The following is a 15,942-nucleotide window of genomic DNA, read 5'->3' as shown; positions in this document are numbered from 1 at the left end:
TAGCCTATAAGGACAACTCAGGGTAAGATGATATTTCACTTAAACATGAAAATAGGCCGAACCGTCCCATTAAGTAATTTACAAGGCACATTTGTTGAACTTTAGCATGCAGTATAGAAATCAGATTACCTTTTCGGGGGAAGAATAGCGTAATGTTTGTAGGGGACAGTGTTCATTCCAGGCGGTCAGGTAAGGGCATAAGTTGAGCACTGGGGAGTCTCTCCCTATCTCTTATAACAGAGAGCAGCCGAGTCCATTTGTCTGCCGACACTTGAGCTGTTTCAGGAAGGTCTCTATCTTATGGGTGTCTTTTTTGAAGCAGGCCAGTAGGCTGTAGTCCCTGAGCACTGACTCCACTAGGTCAGAGTGCACTGGGTTGTCAGCCAGGGTCTCGTTTTTCTGCACCAAATTTACGGTACTATCTCCAAACATCTGATGGACAAGAGAAATGACAGATTAACACTAGAGAGATAAAGAGGGAGAGAGAGAGAAAGAAAGAGAACCAGGGGGGAAAAGAGAGAGAGATAGAGTGAGGGAGAGGGAGATGGAGAGAGAGAGAGATGGAGAGAGAAAAGGAGGGAGATGGAGCAATAGAGCAAGGGGGAGAGAGATGGAGAGAGAGGAAGAGAGAGTGAGAGACAAAGAACGAGAGAGGGGAGGAGAGAGAGAGAGAGAGAGAGAGAGAGAGAGAGAGAGAGAGAGAGAGAGAGAGGGAGAGATAGAGCGAAGGAGAGAGAGAGAAAGAAAGAGAGGGGGAGAGAGATGGAAAAAGAGGGAGAGACAGTGAGAAAGAAAGAAAGAGAGAGAGGGGAAGAGAAATAGAGAGGGAGAGAGAGAGAGAAAGCGAGAGGGGCATTCAACAATAATTAAGTGTGAGATATAACCCGGTGTGTTGTGACAGTGATCCACCACGTTGTGTTAAGACCTCGCACGGAGAGTATCGTGTTGGATGTTCTGACTCTGACCTTTTTGATAAGGACTGTCACTCCTTGTTCCAGGTTGATCAGCTTGCTTGACATCCACCGGGACTTGGTGATCAGTGCCAGGGGAGCGTTGTCATAGCGATCCAACGAAGTCTGCAGGTTGACTAAAGGATCAATCCAGAACCTGATCAGGAACAGGATGGTGTGAAGAAGCCACTGGTCCTGCAGTTACAAGAGATGTCCCAGCAGCATGACATTCAGCTCTTACAGTACAGCACTATGCAGTAATCCAAAAAACATATCAATGAGATTGTATAAAAACGATTCATTGTGTATTTCATTAATTCTTTTCAAGGCCAGCATACACATACAGTAACACATCCGTAGCTTCCCTGTCAGTTCACTGTCACTTACAGAGTTTTGTTGGACCTCACTTCTTGAGGTAGGGGAGGTTAGGGTGCTGGTAGTACAGACATTTCCTGTGTGAGTCAGTGATGTTCGCACGTTGAAGGGAATGAACATATCCTCCTACATGGAGCCGGGAAAAAAGAGAACAAAGTAAGCAAGCAGTAACAAAGACTGGCACGTAGCAAGAGCTCTTCCAGTGAAAGCCATCTGTTGACGATGAGACGCATTTGCGTTGCGATCAATTTTCATCTAGCGTTCACACACTTCCTTTTCAATGGTCATACTGAGCTTTCTAAATGAGACTTGTGTGACTGAATTGTAACAGCGAAAGCATATGTCTGTCTTTTTTTTCTCTCTTCACATCATATGAAATTGCTTTTTTGATTCAGATAATAGCAATAGCAAAATAGTATAATTGTACACATCTAACATTACTCATCAATCTCTCAGCAACACTGACCTTACAACAATCAATGTTTGAATATCTTTATGAAAATATGATTCATATCCATCTTCTAGACCCTGGAGCATAGGTCGATATCAAATAATCAATCACTGGATCATAAGGGGACGAGGGGAGACCTGCATAGATGGGGTTCCTTTAAGAACCGTAGGAAGTCTATCTGCTCTACTTACAAAAAAGGTGAGAGACTCCTCTGAGACCATGTAGATGAGCTCCGCATGTTGGATGGCCCGGTCTAGGAGCTTCTCCAAGGATATTGTGCACTGTACCCTTCCTGGATCATGGCAGTCCACCGGGTATCCCATAACTCCCTGGCAGGGCCAGAGCAGCAGTAACATACAGCCTTGCAGAGCTATGAGGCACACAACACACAGGAAAACACATGATATTGCCGCTCTTCATGACTTTGGAGGAAAACCCCACTCCAAACCTGAGTTCCTATGGTTACTCACAATCTAGCATAGTACATATTCTGTATTCAAGAAAGCAAAATTAATTCTGGGCTCATTTTATTATGCCAAGTTGACTGAACTTGAACTTCGAAATCATATGCACAGAGAGAGATACTCTACACACGACATAGGGCAGAGAAAAATGCAAAGATCTCCTCTGTCGACAGCCTTTTTATTCCCAAATCACTTGTTTGTACCCATCTTTTCACCTCTCAATCTTTAAACCAGATGTAACCTTTTGCCACTCCATATACTCAGAAGAGGTAACCTCTCACCTCTACATATGCAGATCATAGCTAACCTTTCACCTCTCCATATATGCAGGAATGTGTTATTGCAACAACAGTAGCCGGAGAAAGTCAACATGAGTCAAAAGTTCACTATACATATGTATGTATAAAGGTCAAATATTCAGTATCCAATATATCATATTATTAATTGAAAGGATGAATATAGCAGTAATAATCCGTTGATCAATTATCACAATCTTACGCACGATGATACACAGGCATCTTTGAAACTCTCTTTGTTTTGATGCTGTGGTTAGATGAATAGACAGCAACCCCTTTCATGCACAGATCTTTCATGTACTTTTTTTTGTATTATTCTTTTTTATTCTGAGGACACTCAGAGTTTGTAATCATTTCCATGGAGGATGGGGTAGCCTACCTTTGTTCTTGTTCATTTTGTTGGTTTAGAAGCACCAAAACACACTCCGGCTAACCTACCTTGTTCTCTGAAGGTTCCAATGGTGGTTTTATATGATCGTAGACATTATGAATGATACAGAGGGGCCTGGTGGTACGTAAGAGGGGGTAAGTTGATCTTTGCAGACAGATTTCTTCTCTTGATTTTATGCATTGTCTTAACCTGGAATAAAAGAGCGGATAATGAATACCAATGATACTAGACAGAAGAGGCTTGCCTTAATGTACTACAATAGGTGGACCAGTTGGAGTCTCACTTAATCCTTTCAATGTAATACTGTAGACATGAAATGATTCTCCGCCATGGGTCGTGACTTTATTTACATCATCTCAATGTACCGTAGAGTGTGTAACATCCATTTGTGTGAAAATTTATTGTTTCGCGAGGGCACGTTCATAGAGTCATACTTTTGGAGAGAGAAAATTGCTCAAACAACAAGTTTATACATCTACAGTGCCTTGCAAAAGTATTCACCCCCCTTGGCTTTTTACCTATTTTATTACATTACAACCTGTAATTTAAACATTTTTTTAATCAGAATTTTATTTGATGAATCTGCACAAAATAGTGTTAGTTTTTAAATGAAATGAGAAATATATATATAAAAAAAGAATTAAATAAAATAAAGAACTGAAAATTGGCATGTGCATATGTATTCACCCCCTTTGTTATGAAGCCCCTAAAAACTTCTGGTGCAACCAATTACCTTCAGAAGTCACATAATTAGTGAAATGAAGTCCACTTGTATGCAGTCTAAGTGTCACATGATCTGTCAGTATATACCCCAGAGGCTGCAACACCTAAGCAAGAGGCACCACCAACCAAACACTGCCATGAAGACCAAGGAACTCTCCAAACAAGTCCGAGACAAAGTTGTTGAGAAGTACAAGTCAGGGTTGGGTTAGAATAAAAAAATCAAAATCTTTGTTGATCCCCAGGAGCACCATCAAATCCATCATAATCAAATGGAAAGAACATGGCACCACAACAAACCTGCCAAGAGAGGGCCGCCCACCAAAACTCACGGACCGGGCAAGGGGGGCATTAATCAGAGAGGCAGCACAGAGACCAAAGGTAACCCTGGAGGAGCTGCAGAGTTCCACAGCAGAGACTGGAGTATCTGTCCATAGGACCACAATTAGCCGTACACTCCATAGAGCTGGGCTTTATCGAAGAGTGGCCAGAAGAAAGCCATTACTTTCAGATAAAAATAAGAAGGCACGTTTTGAGTTTGCAAAAAGGCATGTCGGAGACTCCCAAAATGTATGGAGGAAGGTGCTCTGGTCAGATGAGACTAACATTTTACTTTTTGGCCATCAAGGAAAACGCTATGTCTGGTGTACACCCAACACATCCCATCACCCCAAGAACACCATCCCCACAGTGAAACATGGTGGTGGCAGCATCATGCTGTGGGGCTGTTTTTCAGCAACAGGGACTGGGAAACTGGTCCGAGTCGAGGGAAAGATGGATGGTGCTTAATACAGGGATATTTTTTATTTTTTACATTTTTTTTTCCAGATTTTATCCCTTTTTTCACCCAATTTGGTATCCAATTAAACCCAACCTAGCATCCAATTATCCCCTACCTATTGCGTAGGATCCGCCGCACGACCCCGTGGCCGGCAGCCCCAGAGGAGGCCGCCAGGCAGACTAGCTGACTGGCTCCTCGAGCCCAGCACCGTTATTCCGGCACCCCGGGGGCGCTGTTGCGCGACAGATCCTTGTCCGGAAATATTCCTATACCGCCCTCGGGAGCGGCCGCTCAATATGCCGCTCCCTGTGTGTGCCCCGGCCATATCCGGGTCTGGCGAGCTGGGATTCGATCCCAGTCTCCGGTGGGTAGCTTGCACTAGTGGCTAGTGTTTAGACCGCTACACCACCGCGGGGCACATACAGCGATATTCTTGAGCAAAACCTGTACCAGTCTGTAAGTGATTTGAGACTAGGATGGAGGTTCACCTTCCAGCAGGACAACGACCCCAAGCATACTGCTAAAGCAATTTTTTATAACCCAACCCTGACTTGTACTTCTCAACAACTTTGTCTCGGACTTGTTTGGAGAGTTCCTTGGTCTTCATGGCAGTGTTTGGTTGGTGGTGCCTCTTGCTTAGGTGTTGCAGCCTCTGGGGCCTTTCAGAAAAGGTGTGTATATACTGACAGATCATGTGACACTATTGCATACAAGTGGACTTCATTTCACTAATTATGTGACTTCTAAAGGTAATTGGTTGCACCAGAAGTTTTTAGGGGCTTCATAACAAAGGGGGTGAATACGTATGCACATGCCAATTTTCAGTTCTTTATTATTATTATTATTTTTTAAATATATATATATATTTCTCATTTCATTTAAAAACTAACACTATTTTGTGCAGATTCATCAAATAAAATTCTGATTATTTAAAAAAAAAAGTTGTAATGTAATAAAATAGGTAAAAAGCCAAGGGGGGTGAATACTTTTGCAAGGCACTGTACGTACATGACACATGGTTGTTCTTCCTTATTCACAATGGGTAGTCAAGACACCTGCTGCCAGGGTGGGTGGGGGACAGGATGTCCATGCATGTGGCCTTTGGGGGGGGGATTAGGTTTCCGTCTCTCCCACCTGGCTGACCATTGCCTCATGTGACGTAATAGCAGGAGTGACAACCTCAATCACTCCATACAGTACAGTACTCAAAACAAAATGACACAATAGGGTCAAAAGGACATGCTAATTGAGTCATGCTATGTCTGAGCTATTCCAACTGTTTATTATTCGATTGTTGCTGATGAGTGGAAAATGGAAATACAAGCAATGTCAAAGTTGTTTCAATTGGAACACTGTATTTGTTGAGTGAACAGTGGTTTTTCTATCTGTGTTCTCTGAGCTCCAACAGTAGAACTCTGCCCACCTACTTCCGGTGAAAGTGAATGTATGTAAGTGAGGATTTGTGTGCTGTGCCCCCCAGACGGACGAATGATCCCCCTGATTTGTACAGGACCAAAATTAGGGAGATGCTGCCTCCCTTTCTACGACTAATCCCGTCCGAATAGGGTTTCAAGTCTTAGTCATAGTTTTGTCTAGTTTCTCTGGACAGACTCGAGCAGCACCAAACAATACAGCAGCTGCGAGAAGAGGTTTTGCCCAGATCTTCTTTGATTGTAAAATGATGCTGGTAGCACAACAGATTGGAAGACGGCTTTCAGCCTTTTTGTCAGTGTCAGCCATTCTGTGTGGAAGAACTATGGTGCAGACGGGGGATGCAGATCATCAACGTTGTTTTCCTTCCCTCAGCTAAGCAGCTTGTGTGCAGTGCAGACTAAGCACTAATGCTTTTTGATCGATTGAGTTGTGAAAAAGAAGCGTTCTAAAAGTATTTATGTATTCTTATTTGGCCACTCCAGAGTCTAGACTGAGGAACAAGGTGACTGTGTCTTTGGCATTAAGGCCCCTAGACTCTGCAACGACCTGACTGAGGATATTAGGCTAGCAAGACCAGCATAAATCTTTTTTTAAAAGACATTTTTATAGCGTACCTTTAATTGATGCTGCCCTTATTCTTTTTACTGTGTTGTATTTTACTGCTTTTCTACTTAAAGTTTTAGTTTTTGATGCTGCTCTTATTCTTTTTAGTGTGTCTGTTTTTATTTGTTTATCTGTTTTGTGTATTTGTAAATCACTTTGGAACATTTGTTTTAAAAAGGTGCTATATCAATAAAGTGTATTATTATTAGTAGTATTATTTATCAAAGTGTCTGTATTCTAGCAGAATATGTAATACTTTAATTGCCACACAAAGCCGACTGTTCCTGGATCAGACCGCATCTATCTAGTTCTGGTGCCAATGATGGATATCCTTAACAGAAGAGTCAAATGCCAAAATGCCATGTTTTCACCTCAGAACCCATTGAAATATATATGTTTTATCTCTCTGAAGGAGTCATATGAGAGTGCAAGTCATCAGAAAGGCAGTATCATACAGTATGAACTGAGGGCCATTTGGCTCTAACGCAAAGGAGAGAATGACTCAGTAAGCCTGAGGAAATAGGCAGTTTTACTTACACTCGAAAATGTATGACATTATGCTGTGCCTAGAAGTTCGCATTGGTATTACAGTTTGTCTCTATCGCTTCCACACCTTTTCTGAAAGCGTGGCTCATTCTCTCTTTCTACTCTAAACACAAATCCAAAAACACAAAAACACAAATCCAAAAGCACAAAACCCCAAACTCCACAAATCTGTTGCAAAAGCAAACACTGCATTCAAAATAATGTTATGTCTTCTCAAAATATATTTTTTTCTTCAAATGACACACACACACCATCAAATGAATAGACACTTCTAAGAACCAATTGAACACTGATGTGCTCAATGGAAAACACTATGATCAGCGGAAAACACTATTATGATAAGATTATCAGTAGGCCTTTTGTATTTTCAGTGTTATACTACATACTACATAGCTTGTTATAAACTATTATGTTTTCATACTCAAATATAAAACAAATAAGTACAAGAATAGAATGTTTTTTTATTCTGAAATACTGTATACATCTCAGCAAACAGTTGGATTTGTAAACTGTTCTTCATACAGAACAGATAGAAAAAAGAAAATAAGCCTTCTGCATATACAGTAAAAAAAAGAAAAGAAAATTAGGCTGCATCCTGCCTTTCATTTCTGTCTGGCCACAGGACCTCATCGACATTACAGACAATGTTCTCCCTGGCCAAGCAGCGGGGAAAGTATCGCCTGGCATGACGAATCCAGCTCTGATATACTTCAGCAGCTATATCACCATGTGACCTCCATTGCTTAAGGGGGTATGTGCTCATGGGGCCTGTGTCATATACCTTCCAACGCCAAGCTGAAAAAAACTCCTCAATAGGGTTGAAACATTTAGAATATGGTGGCAGATTAAGAACAGAAAAACATGGGTGGTCGATGAACCAGTTGCGAACCAGACCAGCCCAGTGGAAACGTACGTTGTCCCAGATGACAACATACCTGGGCTACTTTGGGCTATCCATCTGCTCAACTGGGGAAAGGATATTGTGTCGTGTGTCCAGAAAAGTGATGAGATGGGCACTATTGTAGGGGCCAAGACTTGGTGATTTATAGCTGTGCACATGGTGATGTTCCCTCCTTACTGGCCAGGAACCTCAACAATGTCACGCTAGCCGATGACGTTTCTTCCCCGTTGTTGTCCTTTTTGCAAGGTTGAAACCCTCTTCATCAACGTGGTCAACCAAAGTGGCCCAAATCTCATCAGAGGCGATTGCTCTCCAAGGTCGTAGTCTTGGCTGTCCTCTTGCTTTTGCTCGTCCGCCTCCTCTGACTCACACACCTCTCGCTCTACCTTTCTCTGCAAAGTTGGCATCCATCTCCAACACAGGAGAGCTCACCTTTTATTGCTAAAGCTATGTTTGCTAATTCGAAAGCAATACGTGTTTTCCCATAATGAGGAGTGTGATTGTGTGATTGGTGGTTTGAGTTTAGCATTCTGAATGGTAGTGTTTTCCATGTGAACACAAGAGATTGTATCAAGGAAGATTGTGCCAAATGTAGAGAATTGTGTTTAGAGGTTTGTTATCTGTGTGGTTTAGAACTGCAAAATGAGTGAAAAGCAGGAAATGTGTTTGTATGTCTGCAGAATTTGTGTGTGATAAGGTACACACGTTTCAGGTTTTGTTCATTGTGTCTCAAGTTCCGATGTTAGTGTAAGTAAGTAAGTAAGTTAGTAAAATGTATTTATACAGCACCTTTCCCAGAACAAGGGTCACAAAGTGCTTTACATAACAAGGATGAAACACAATAAAACATAATACAAGAGCGAAAGCCACAGCAGGTTAAAACAGGCAAACAAGTGAAAATAAAAACAAGTAACAGACAACTGGTGTACAACAACATCAACAGGACACAGAAAGACAGGCCCTTGGGGCTATCCAAAAGCCTGTCTATACAAGATACTCTTTAGCTGTTCCTCGACCTCGACCGAGCCAGCTGATCTAAGATCCAAGGGCAGAGCATTCCAAAGCCTGGGAGCCACGGTTTGGAATGCTCTATCACCATTGGTCTTCAATCTGGCACGGGGGACAACCAACAAACCCTGGTCAGAGGACCTGAGAGACCTACTGGGGCTGTAAGGACGCAGTAGGTCACAGATGTAAGCAGGTGCCTGACCATGGAGGGCTCTGTAGGTGATGACCAGAACCTTGAAGTTAATTCTATATTTGATGGGGAGCCAGTGTAGGGATGCTAAGATGGGGGTGATATGACATGATTTTCTGGACCTAGTCAACAGCCTTGCAGCTGCATGTTGGACCATTTGTAGCCGGCCCAGGGTGGATGTGTCGAGGCAGGTGAAAAGGGAATTACAGTAGTCCAATCGGGATGATACAAAGGCGTGAATGATCATTGTTCAGTGTGAAAGCGATTGAGAAAAACTGCATCAATATGCATGTTTTATAAATCACTTTTTTCTGTCTTGTTCTTTTAGATGTGTTAGTATGCAGTTTTTTTTCTTCTCTGGGTTAGGGTTTGGGGGGGCGGTGGATCAACAAACATTATGGTAGGAGGTTTATTCTGTTATGGCCTGGTAATGAATATAACATATGAAACTGAAATGGTATATTGTGTTTTTTAAAGCAGATGTGCAGAGCATTTCAGATCCGGCTTTCACAGGCTTCAGGCCGTTTATAAAACATTCACAATGTCCTGGTTAGATTATGACCTCCTTTTAAGAGACAGTAACAATAGTTGAATTCCCTTGTTTTACGTACAAAGAGTAATCAATTATGCATAAGAAACACATTCAAATATACAGATAGTCTACGAGTTCAATAGTGAGGCGGGAATTAGAGGCAATGCTGGAGTTGGCCGTGGTCGAGGAGTCCCACAGTGACTCACAGTTGCTGCAGCTTTTGTGCTTGTGACTAAGCGGGATGGCTCTATGCGCTTCTGTGTGGATTACCGACGGGTGAATGCGGCCTCCAAATTCGATGCCTACCCCATGCCCCCAGGTCGACCAGCTTCTGGACCGGCTCGGCTCTGCTAATTGTTATACCACATTGGGTTCCTTTGTCGCCAGCATCCTGGAGAAATCACACCTTGTACCTCACATTTGCTGTGCCCTCTACCCCCATTAGGTTTCTACTGTGCCCTCATCTTCTGGGTACTGAGCTGATGGCATCACAGTAGACACCTTTGAAAGGAATCTTAAGACATACCTTTTTATCTTAGCATCCTCTTAATCCATCTTATTTGAATGTACCCTGTTTTACTGTGCTGCTGGTCTCTGTGTTCTGCCCTGTGTCTTATTTGCTACATTACTCATTTCCTATCAAGTTTCTTTGTTTTTACTGTATTGTTGTATTTTCATAGTATTGTTAAGCACTTTCTATTGCAATTTTGCATGAAAGGCACTATATGAATGAAGTCTGATTTTATTTTATTTTATTTTATTTACATTGCGTCCATTTGCTGTATACTTTGCTGAAAACCTTGAAAAGAATGGAGAGACGAGTAAGATTATGGGTTTGTATTTTGTATCTAAATTTAGATTTAATAACACCTTCAGCAGTTTCTTTTTCTTTAAATGGGAACAAGTGGCTATTTCATATTTGCATAGATTACCGTACTGTGTATCCTGCAGCATATATTAAATACTTGGAAGAAACTATGGTGTGGTGTATGAATAATGATGTGTTATTATACATTATTTATAATACATTTTTATTTTCATGGATATACCCACTGCCTGTATTATTAATTTACTATTAGAGGAAGTAGCACATTATCTGAACAACACTTATTCACATTTTCAATTTGACCATGTGATGACAACACCATAGTGTTGCTGTTGTTGGAAACAAAAGCTTGCAACATATTTTTGACCGACAACGATAGATCGTTCAAAACTATCAAATCACTCACTCTTTCTCTCTCTCTCTCTCTCTCTCTCTCTCTCTCTCTCTCTCTCTCTCTCTCTCTCTCTCTCTCTCTCTCTCTCTCTCTCTCACACACACACACACACACGCACACACACACACTCACACACACACACACACACACATGCTCCTGTGTAAGTTGATGTCGAACAGATCCCAGCTGGTTTTCCCTGAGAGTGTGAGATGGCTGATAAGCGGCGTCTTTGCTGCTACCTGCCTGCTTTCCTCCACACAGAGATAACTCCAAATACATGAATATGGATGAGATTAGTCTACTGTGAGGGTACTACCCCTCCAGCATTGGAATAGAAGGCTGTATCTCTCTCTCTCTCATTCTCTCTCTATCCTCCCTCTCCCTCCCTCCCTTTCTCGTTAGTGGGCAGGCAACCATATCCTCCCTCTCACCACCCACGCACGCACGCACGCGCACGCGCGCACACACACACACACGCACGCACGCATGCACACACACACACACACACACACACACACACACACACACACACACACACACACACACCACATCTACCTCACCAGCCTACCTGTCCCAGAGGAGACTCAGTCAGCTAAATGAGAGCATATCAAAGCCAACAGCTCTGTAGGAAGCCTAGCAGGCTGATATCCACCAGGGAGGAATTACAGGTAGTGTAGTCTAATTGGGAGTAATTGGGTACATCGAAAGGCCACTTCATTGTATAGCTCACTAATCTTCATTACAGGAGCACAGGTGCTGAGTGATCAACACCTAGGAAACACGCTGTCTTATATTCCTGAGTGATGGATACAGAAATAGTTTGTGCCTCAATTTAACATGTATGGCTTCTGAATTGAAACGGTGAAAATGATAAAACAATCCAAATGACTCTCCATGACTTGTGTGCCAATAGGAAGTAGTCCAAACGATCTCTTTTTGGGGACCTTTCTGCATTTGAAAAGGGGATGTCATGTAACATTTAGAAAGGTTTTGCTTTATTGTAAAGTGCTTTGAGTTGCATTTCATGTACGAAAGGCGCTATATAAATAAAGCTTTACTTACTTACTTACTTTAGTTTTGACATTCACCACATGTCATCTTTGCCCTCATGCTTTTGTTGTGACAGAGCACTTTGAAGAATGCCACAGTGCCTTGGATCAACAGCCTTCACCTCAGCGATCTTAGAGGAAATCAAATCTACAATAATAATAGTTAACATGGTCTTTTGTATATGTTCTTCACTCCATGCAGAAAAATTGCAAAGACGCTACATAATACATGTATTGAAAAAGAATCAAACCTAATAAAGCAGCAATTCTTAAGCCTTCAATGCAACTAACAATTTCGGATCCCACGGCTTACACCACTCATAACATGAGCACTTCGTCTACCTATCAAAAAGAGCAGTGTACAATTGAACACATCACCAACTGGTAAAAAACGACTGCACCCTCAGGTAGTCCTGGGCAACAGAAGCATGCTGTTGCCATGCCAGCGGTCCATTACTACTTTCAGAATAACTCAATTGATGGAGTTAGAGGAAGCAAGTGAGGGAGGAGGGGAGGTGAGAAAAGGGATGAGAAAGAAAGAGAGAAGAAGAAAGATAAAAAAAAAAAAAGCTGACATGGGTGCCAGAGAGGAAGGTGACAGGACTACTTCCAGAGAGAGTCTCATTACTCAGCCAGCCCGTGCAGTGATAGGGATTCAATTAACATGGCGGTCAGGCAGAGAGGCCTGAGTCTGGGACACCAGAGGGACCTGGCGCTCCGGAACCGCGGCCAAACAAACTCCCAGCGTTAATAAATGGGGGAAAACACAGGCGGCGGAAAGGTCGGGCTTCTGTGAGGGAAATTGGAAAGTGGCTGCGCTACCTCTGCCGTGACAGCTGCTGTGTGTCTGAATGATGGGCAATGCTCCCATAGTTTCATAAAGAGGAAAATGTGTGTTGGTGAAAAAAATTTGGGAGACGACCATGGGACCAAAAGAGTGCCACCTACTGGTGGGAGGACTCTGAGGATGACATGCCAGGTTAAGATGTCAGGAATAGTTGTCATGGGTCCCCGGTCAATGACAAACGCATACACACACGCTCACACGCACACGCACATGCACACGCATACGCACACGCATACACACACACACACACACACACACATACATACACACACACACACACACACACACACACACATGGTGATAGTGAACAGTATCAATGTTTTTTCTACAAGAGACGTATAGCAGGGAATATGATAATATAATAATAATATAATGTGTAATAGATATTTTTTGAAGGCTATTTTATGTATGAAGGCACCGTGGCCAAATAGTGATGTCATTATTATCAGCATTTTTTTTACTGGGACTGCAGAAGTGGCCATTTTGAGTTCATGTTAATCGATGGGCCGTGATAAAAGAGGTCTCTTAAATAAATGTCAGCACTTAACTAATATAGGGTGTAATACTGGAGTTATGACCTATACAGGTATACAGACATTTTAAATCCTTATTACAGTGGACACACCAGTTGAATGGACGAAATGAAAAGCCGTGAGGATCCCAGAAGAGGCAGAAAGGCTCTGGGATGCCCAGGTAACTGTCCTCTGATTGGTCTGTGGGCTAGGTGAGGAACAGTTGCTGGCAGGGGCGAAGGTTTCAAGACATATCCCTCTCTGCTTTTTGAAAATGGCATTTTGCTCCAACCCCACTTTGTATCCAAGAGGTTGCCTTTAAAAGCTGCAGCTCTGGGTACTTTTGGAGCATGCACAGGCAGAACAGTGACTGTAGGCGCAGAGCCCATTTACATTTACAGTACATGACATTTTTGGCATTTAGCAGACGTCTTTATCCAAAGCGACTTACAACAAAAACATTTGTCTAAGTAAGTGAATCATCTATCCATCAGACATCGCAAGAAATAGTAATCTATGCTCAGGCCTGAGGCCATTGGCAGTCAAAACGCTAGAGGAAGGAAGATTTTTATAGTTATTTTTTTTATAGTAGAGAAACTCTACAAGGGGGGTAGAGGGGACAGAGAGGTTTCAGGAGGGACAGTTAACAACAGCTCTGTGAGTAAAGAAACATGTTATATTTTTAGCAAAATTTCAAATTTCAGGACCCTCCTTTCATGACTTTTCCTAGATGTGTGCGTTCTACCACCCAGTATCCTTACATTTTCTAAATGAATGAATGAATGAATGAATGAATGAATGGTCTTTATTGTCATTGCTATAGTACAGGTACCAAACAACGACATTTGGGAGGGGTGGCTCCCCTGGTGCTAGGAAAGAAAAAAAACAAAAAAAACAAGAAGGGAAAGGAGCTGGTTTACATAAATAAAGGCACATCAGGATAAGCTAATATAAAGCTATTTTGCCGTTTTTCTGTGTAGGAAGCAGGCTAATTTACAAGTGACCGGCTAGTGGTCGTTGTTTGTAAATAGCAGCTCGAGCATTGTAAAGAGGGGCGGCTCTTTTAGTAGGTAAAAAGGCACGGCTGTTCTAGTGTTAAGATGTAGCCTGAAGAGATGGGTCTTGAGTCTACGGCAGAAGATAGGGTGTGCCTCTGCAGTCCTGACAGCAGCGGGAGGCTTGTTCCACCAGCGGGGTGCCAGGAAGGTGAAAAGTCGTGATCTAGTGGAGAGACTTGCAGCATCCCCGTTGAGGTGGTGGAGCCAGGTGGCAGTTCATTACATACAGTCTCTCATGCTTAAGGAGTTGCAATCATTGCTATTCAAATGCTGCCCACAGTGCTGAAGATGGTGTCTTAAATGTATATCATGCCAAATCACAAATGTTAGATGATGATTATGAACAAATGTAAGGCTCTGCAGAAAGTGGTGAAAATGTCCCAGTTCATCACATGGCCGTGAGCGCCCAGCCGTACAGGACATCTACTCTGGGAGGTGCTGGGAACATGCCTGAGACACCTACTACCCCCCTGAACTGTTTCTCCCGTGTCCCGAAATAAAATAAGATAAGATGTAACATAAGATTCTACCGTCTTGCGAACAGTGCCGGTGTATCCAGACTCAGACCCGGAAAAAAATGGTTCCAGAACAGCTTCTACCTGCCTTGAGTTTCTGCTGCTACATACTATGGCACCTTATGTTATCGTTTTAATTTATTTATTTATTTATTATTATTATTATTATTATTATTATTATTATTATTATTATTATTATTATTATGATATAGCATTGTTGATTGTTTGATTGTTGAGGAGCGATTCTCCCCTAAGCTTTTAATTGTACTGTATTCTGTATATAGAATACAATATTATTATTACAATATTATTGTGTATTTGATAAATAACCTTGGATTTGATATCCTAAACATGATTGATCAGCGTCCATACGATCATCGCTCCCTTTATCCTCTGACGCTACTACAAGTGGCATCTCCACCTGGGCCCGTTTGTGTGGCAGACCAGGTGGTGGGCTTTGATAACTGCCCTCTGTACTCCTCGTAGTTGTGAGTGGAGGAGAGAGAGAGAGAGAGAGAGAGAGAGAGAGAGAGAGGGAGGGAGATAACAGCATCCCGCTGAGCATCAGCCAGTGGTGGGTCCCGGGACCAAAGCTCTGTAATCTGCCTCCGATTTAACAAGTGTTCTCAGACCCCTCGGTCACCGTGGGCCACTCCCGCGAGCCATCTCTGTTCTAATCCGGGTGGCCAACCAGAGTGCGGAAAACCCAGGGTAAAGGTGAGAAGGTGGAGAGGCTGTGTGCTATTTCTGGGTTTCCTTTTATGTCTGCGTTTGGACTGTGGCTGAGTGGAGATCAGCTCTCTAATGATGAACACTGTGATGGAGAAGGAGAGGGGTGTGTGCTGTAACAGCAGATAACTCCAGTGTTGTACACACCCTCTGAACATAACGTGGGTTACACTTCCTGACTGTTGTTCAATGGGAGAAAACAAACCTCCAAATTCAACTGAACGGAACAAAACCACATTCGGATCTATCCTGTTACCTTCAATTGCTCTGCTGAACTATATCTCAATCAGTGATTATAAAAGTAATTAGTAATACAATTGATCTTTGTCAATCCTCCTCATGAATAGCCTCCTCGACCGGCAAAATGTGT

At 42.5% G+C, this 15,942-nt stretch overlaps 1 protein-coding gene across 1 annotated transcript; it reads right to left on the bottom strand.

The window, feature by feature from the left end:
* Positions 1-231: 231 nt before the first annotated feature.
* smtlb (somatolactin beta) lies at positions 232-2,931 on the bottom strand (the record flags this gene model as incomplete). The annotated part of the gene is made up of 5 exons (XM_080529270.1): positions 232-432; positions 966-1,145; positions 1,338-1,451; positions 1,968-2,146; positions 2,916-2,931. 5 exons carry the CDS (start codon positions 2,929-2,931, stop codon positions 232-234), a joined length of 690 nt encoding a protein of 229 aa, XP_080385396.1.
* Between the last annotated feature and the right edge of the window lie 13,011 nt (positions 2,932-15,942).

The sequence above is a fragment of the Nansenia antarctica genome (assembly GCF_963989245.1).
Source record: "Nansenia antarctica genome assembly, chromosome: 4".
Classification (NCBI taxonomy): domain Eukaryota; kingdom Metazoa; phylum Chordata; class Actinopteri; order Argentiniformes; family Microstomatidae; genus Nansenia; species Nansenia antarctica.
This window is presented reverse-complemented; position numbering and strand designations above follow the sequence as displayed.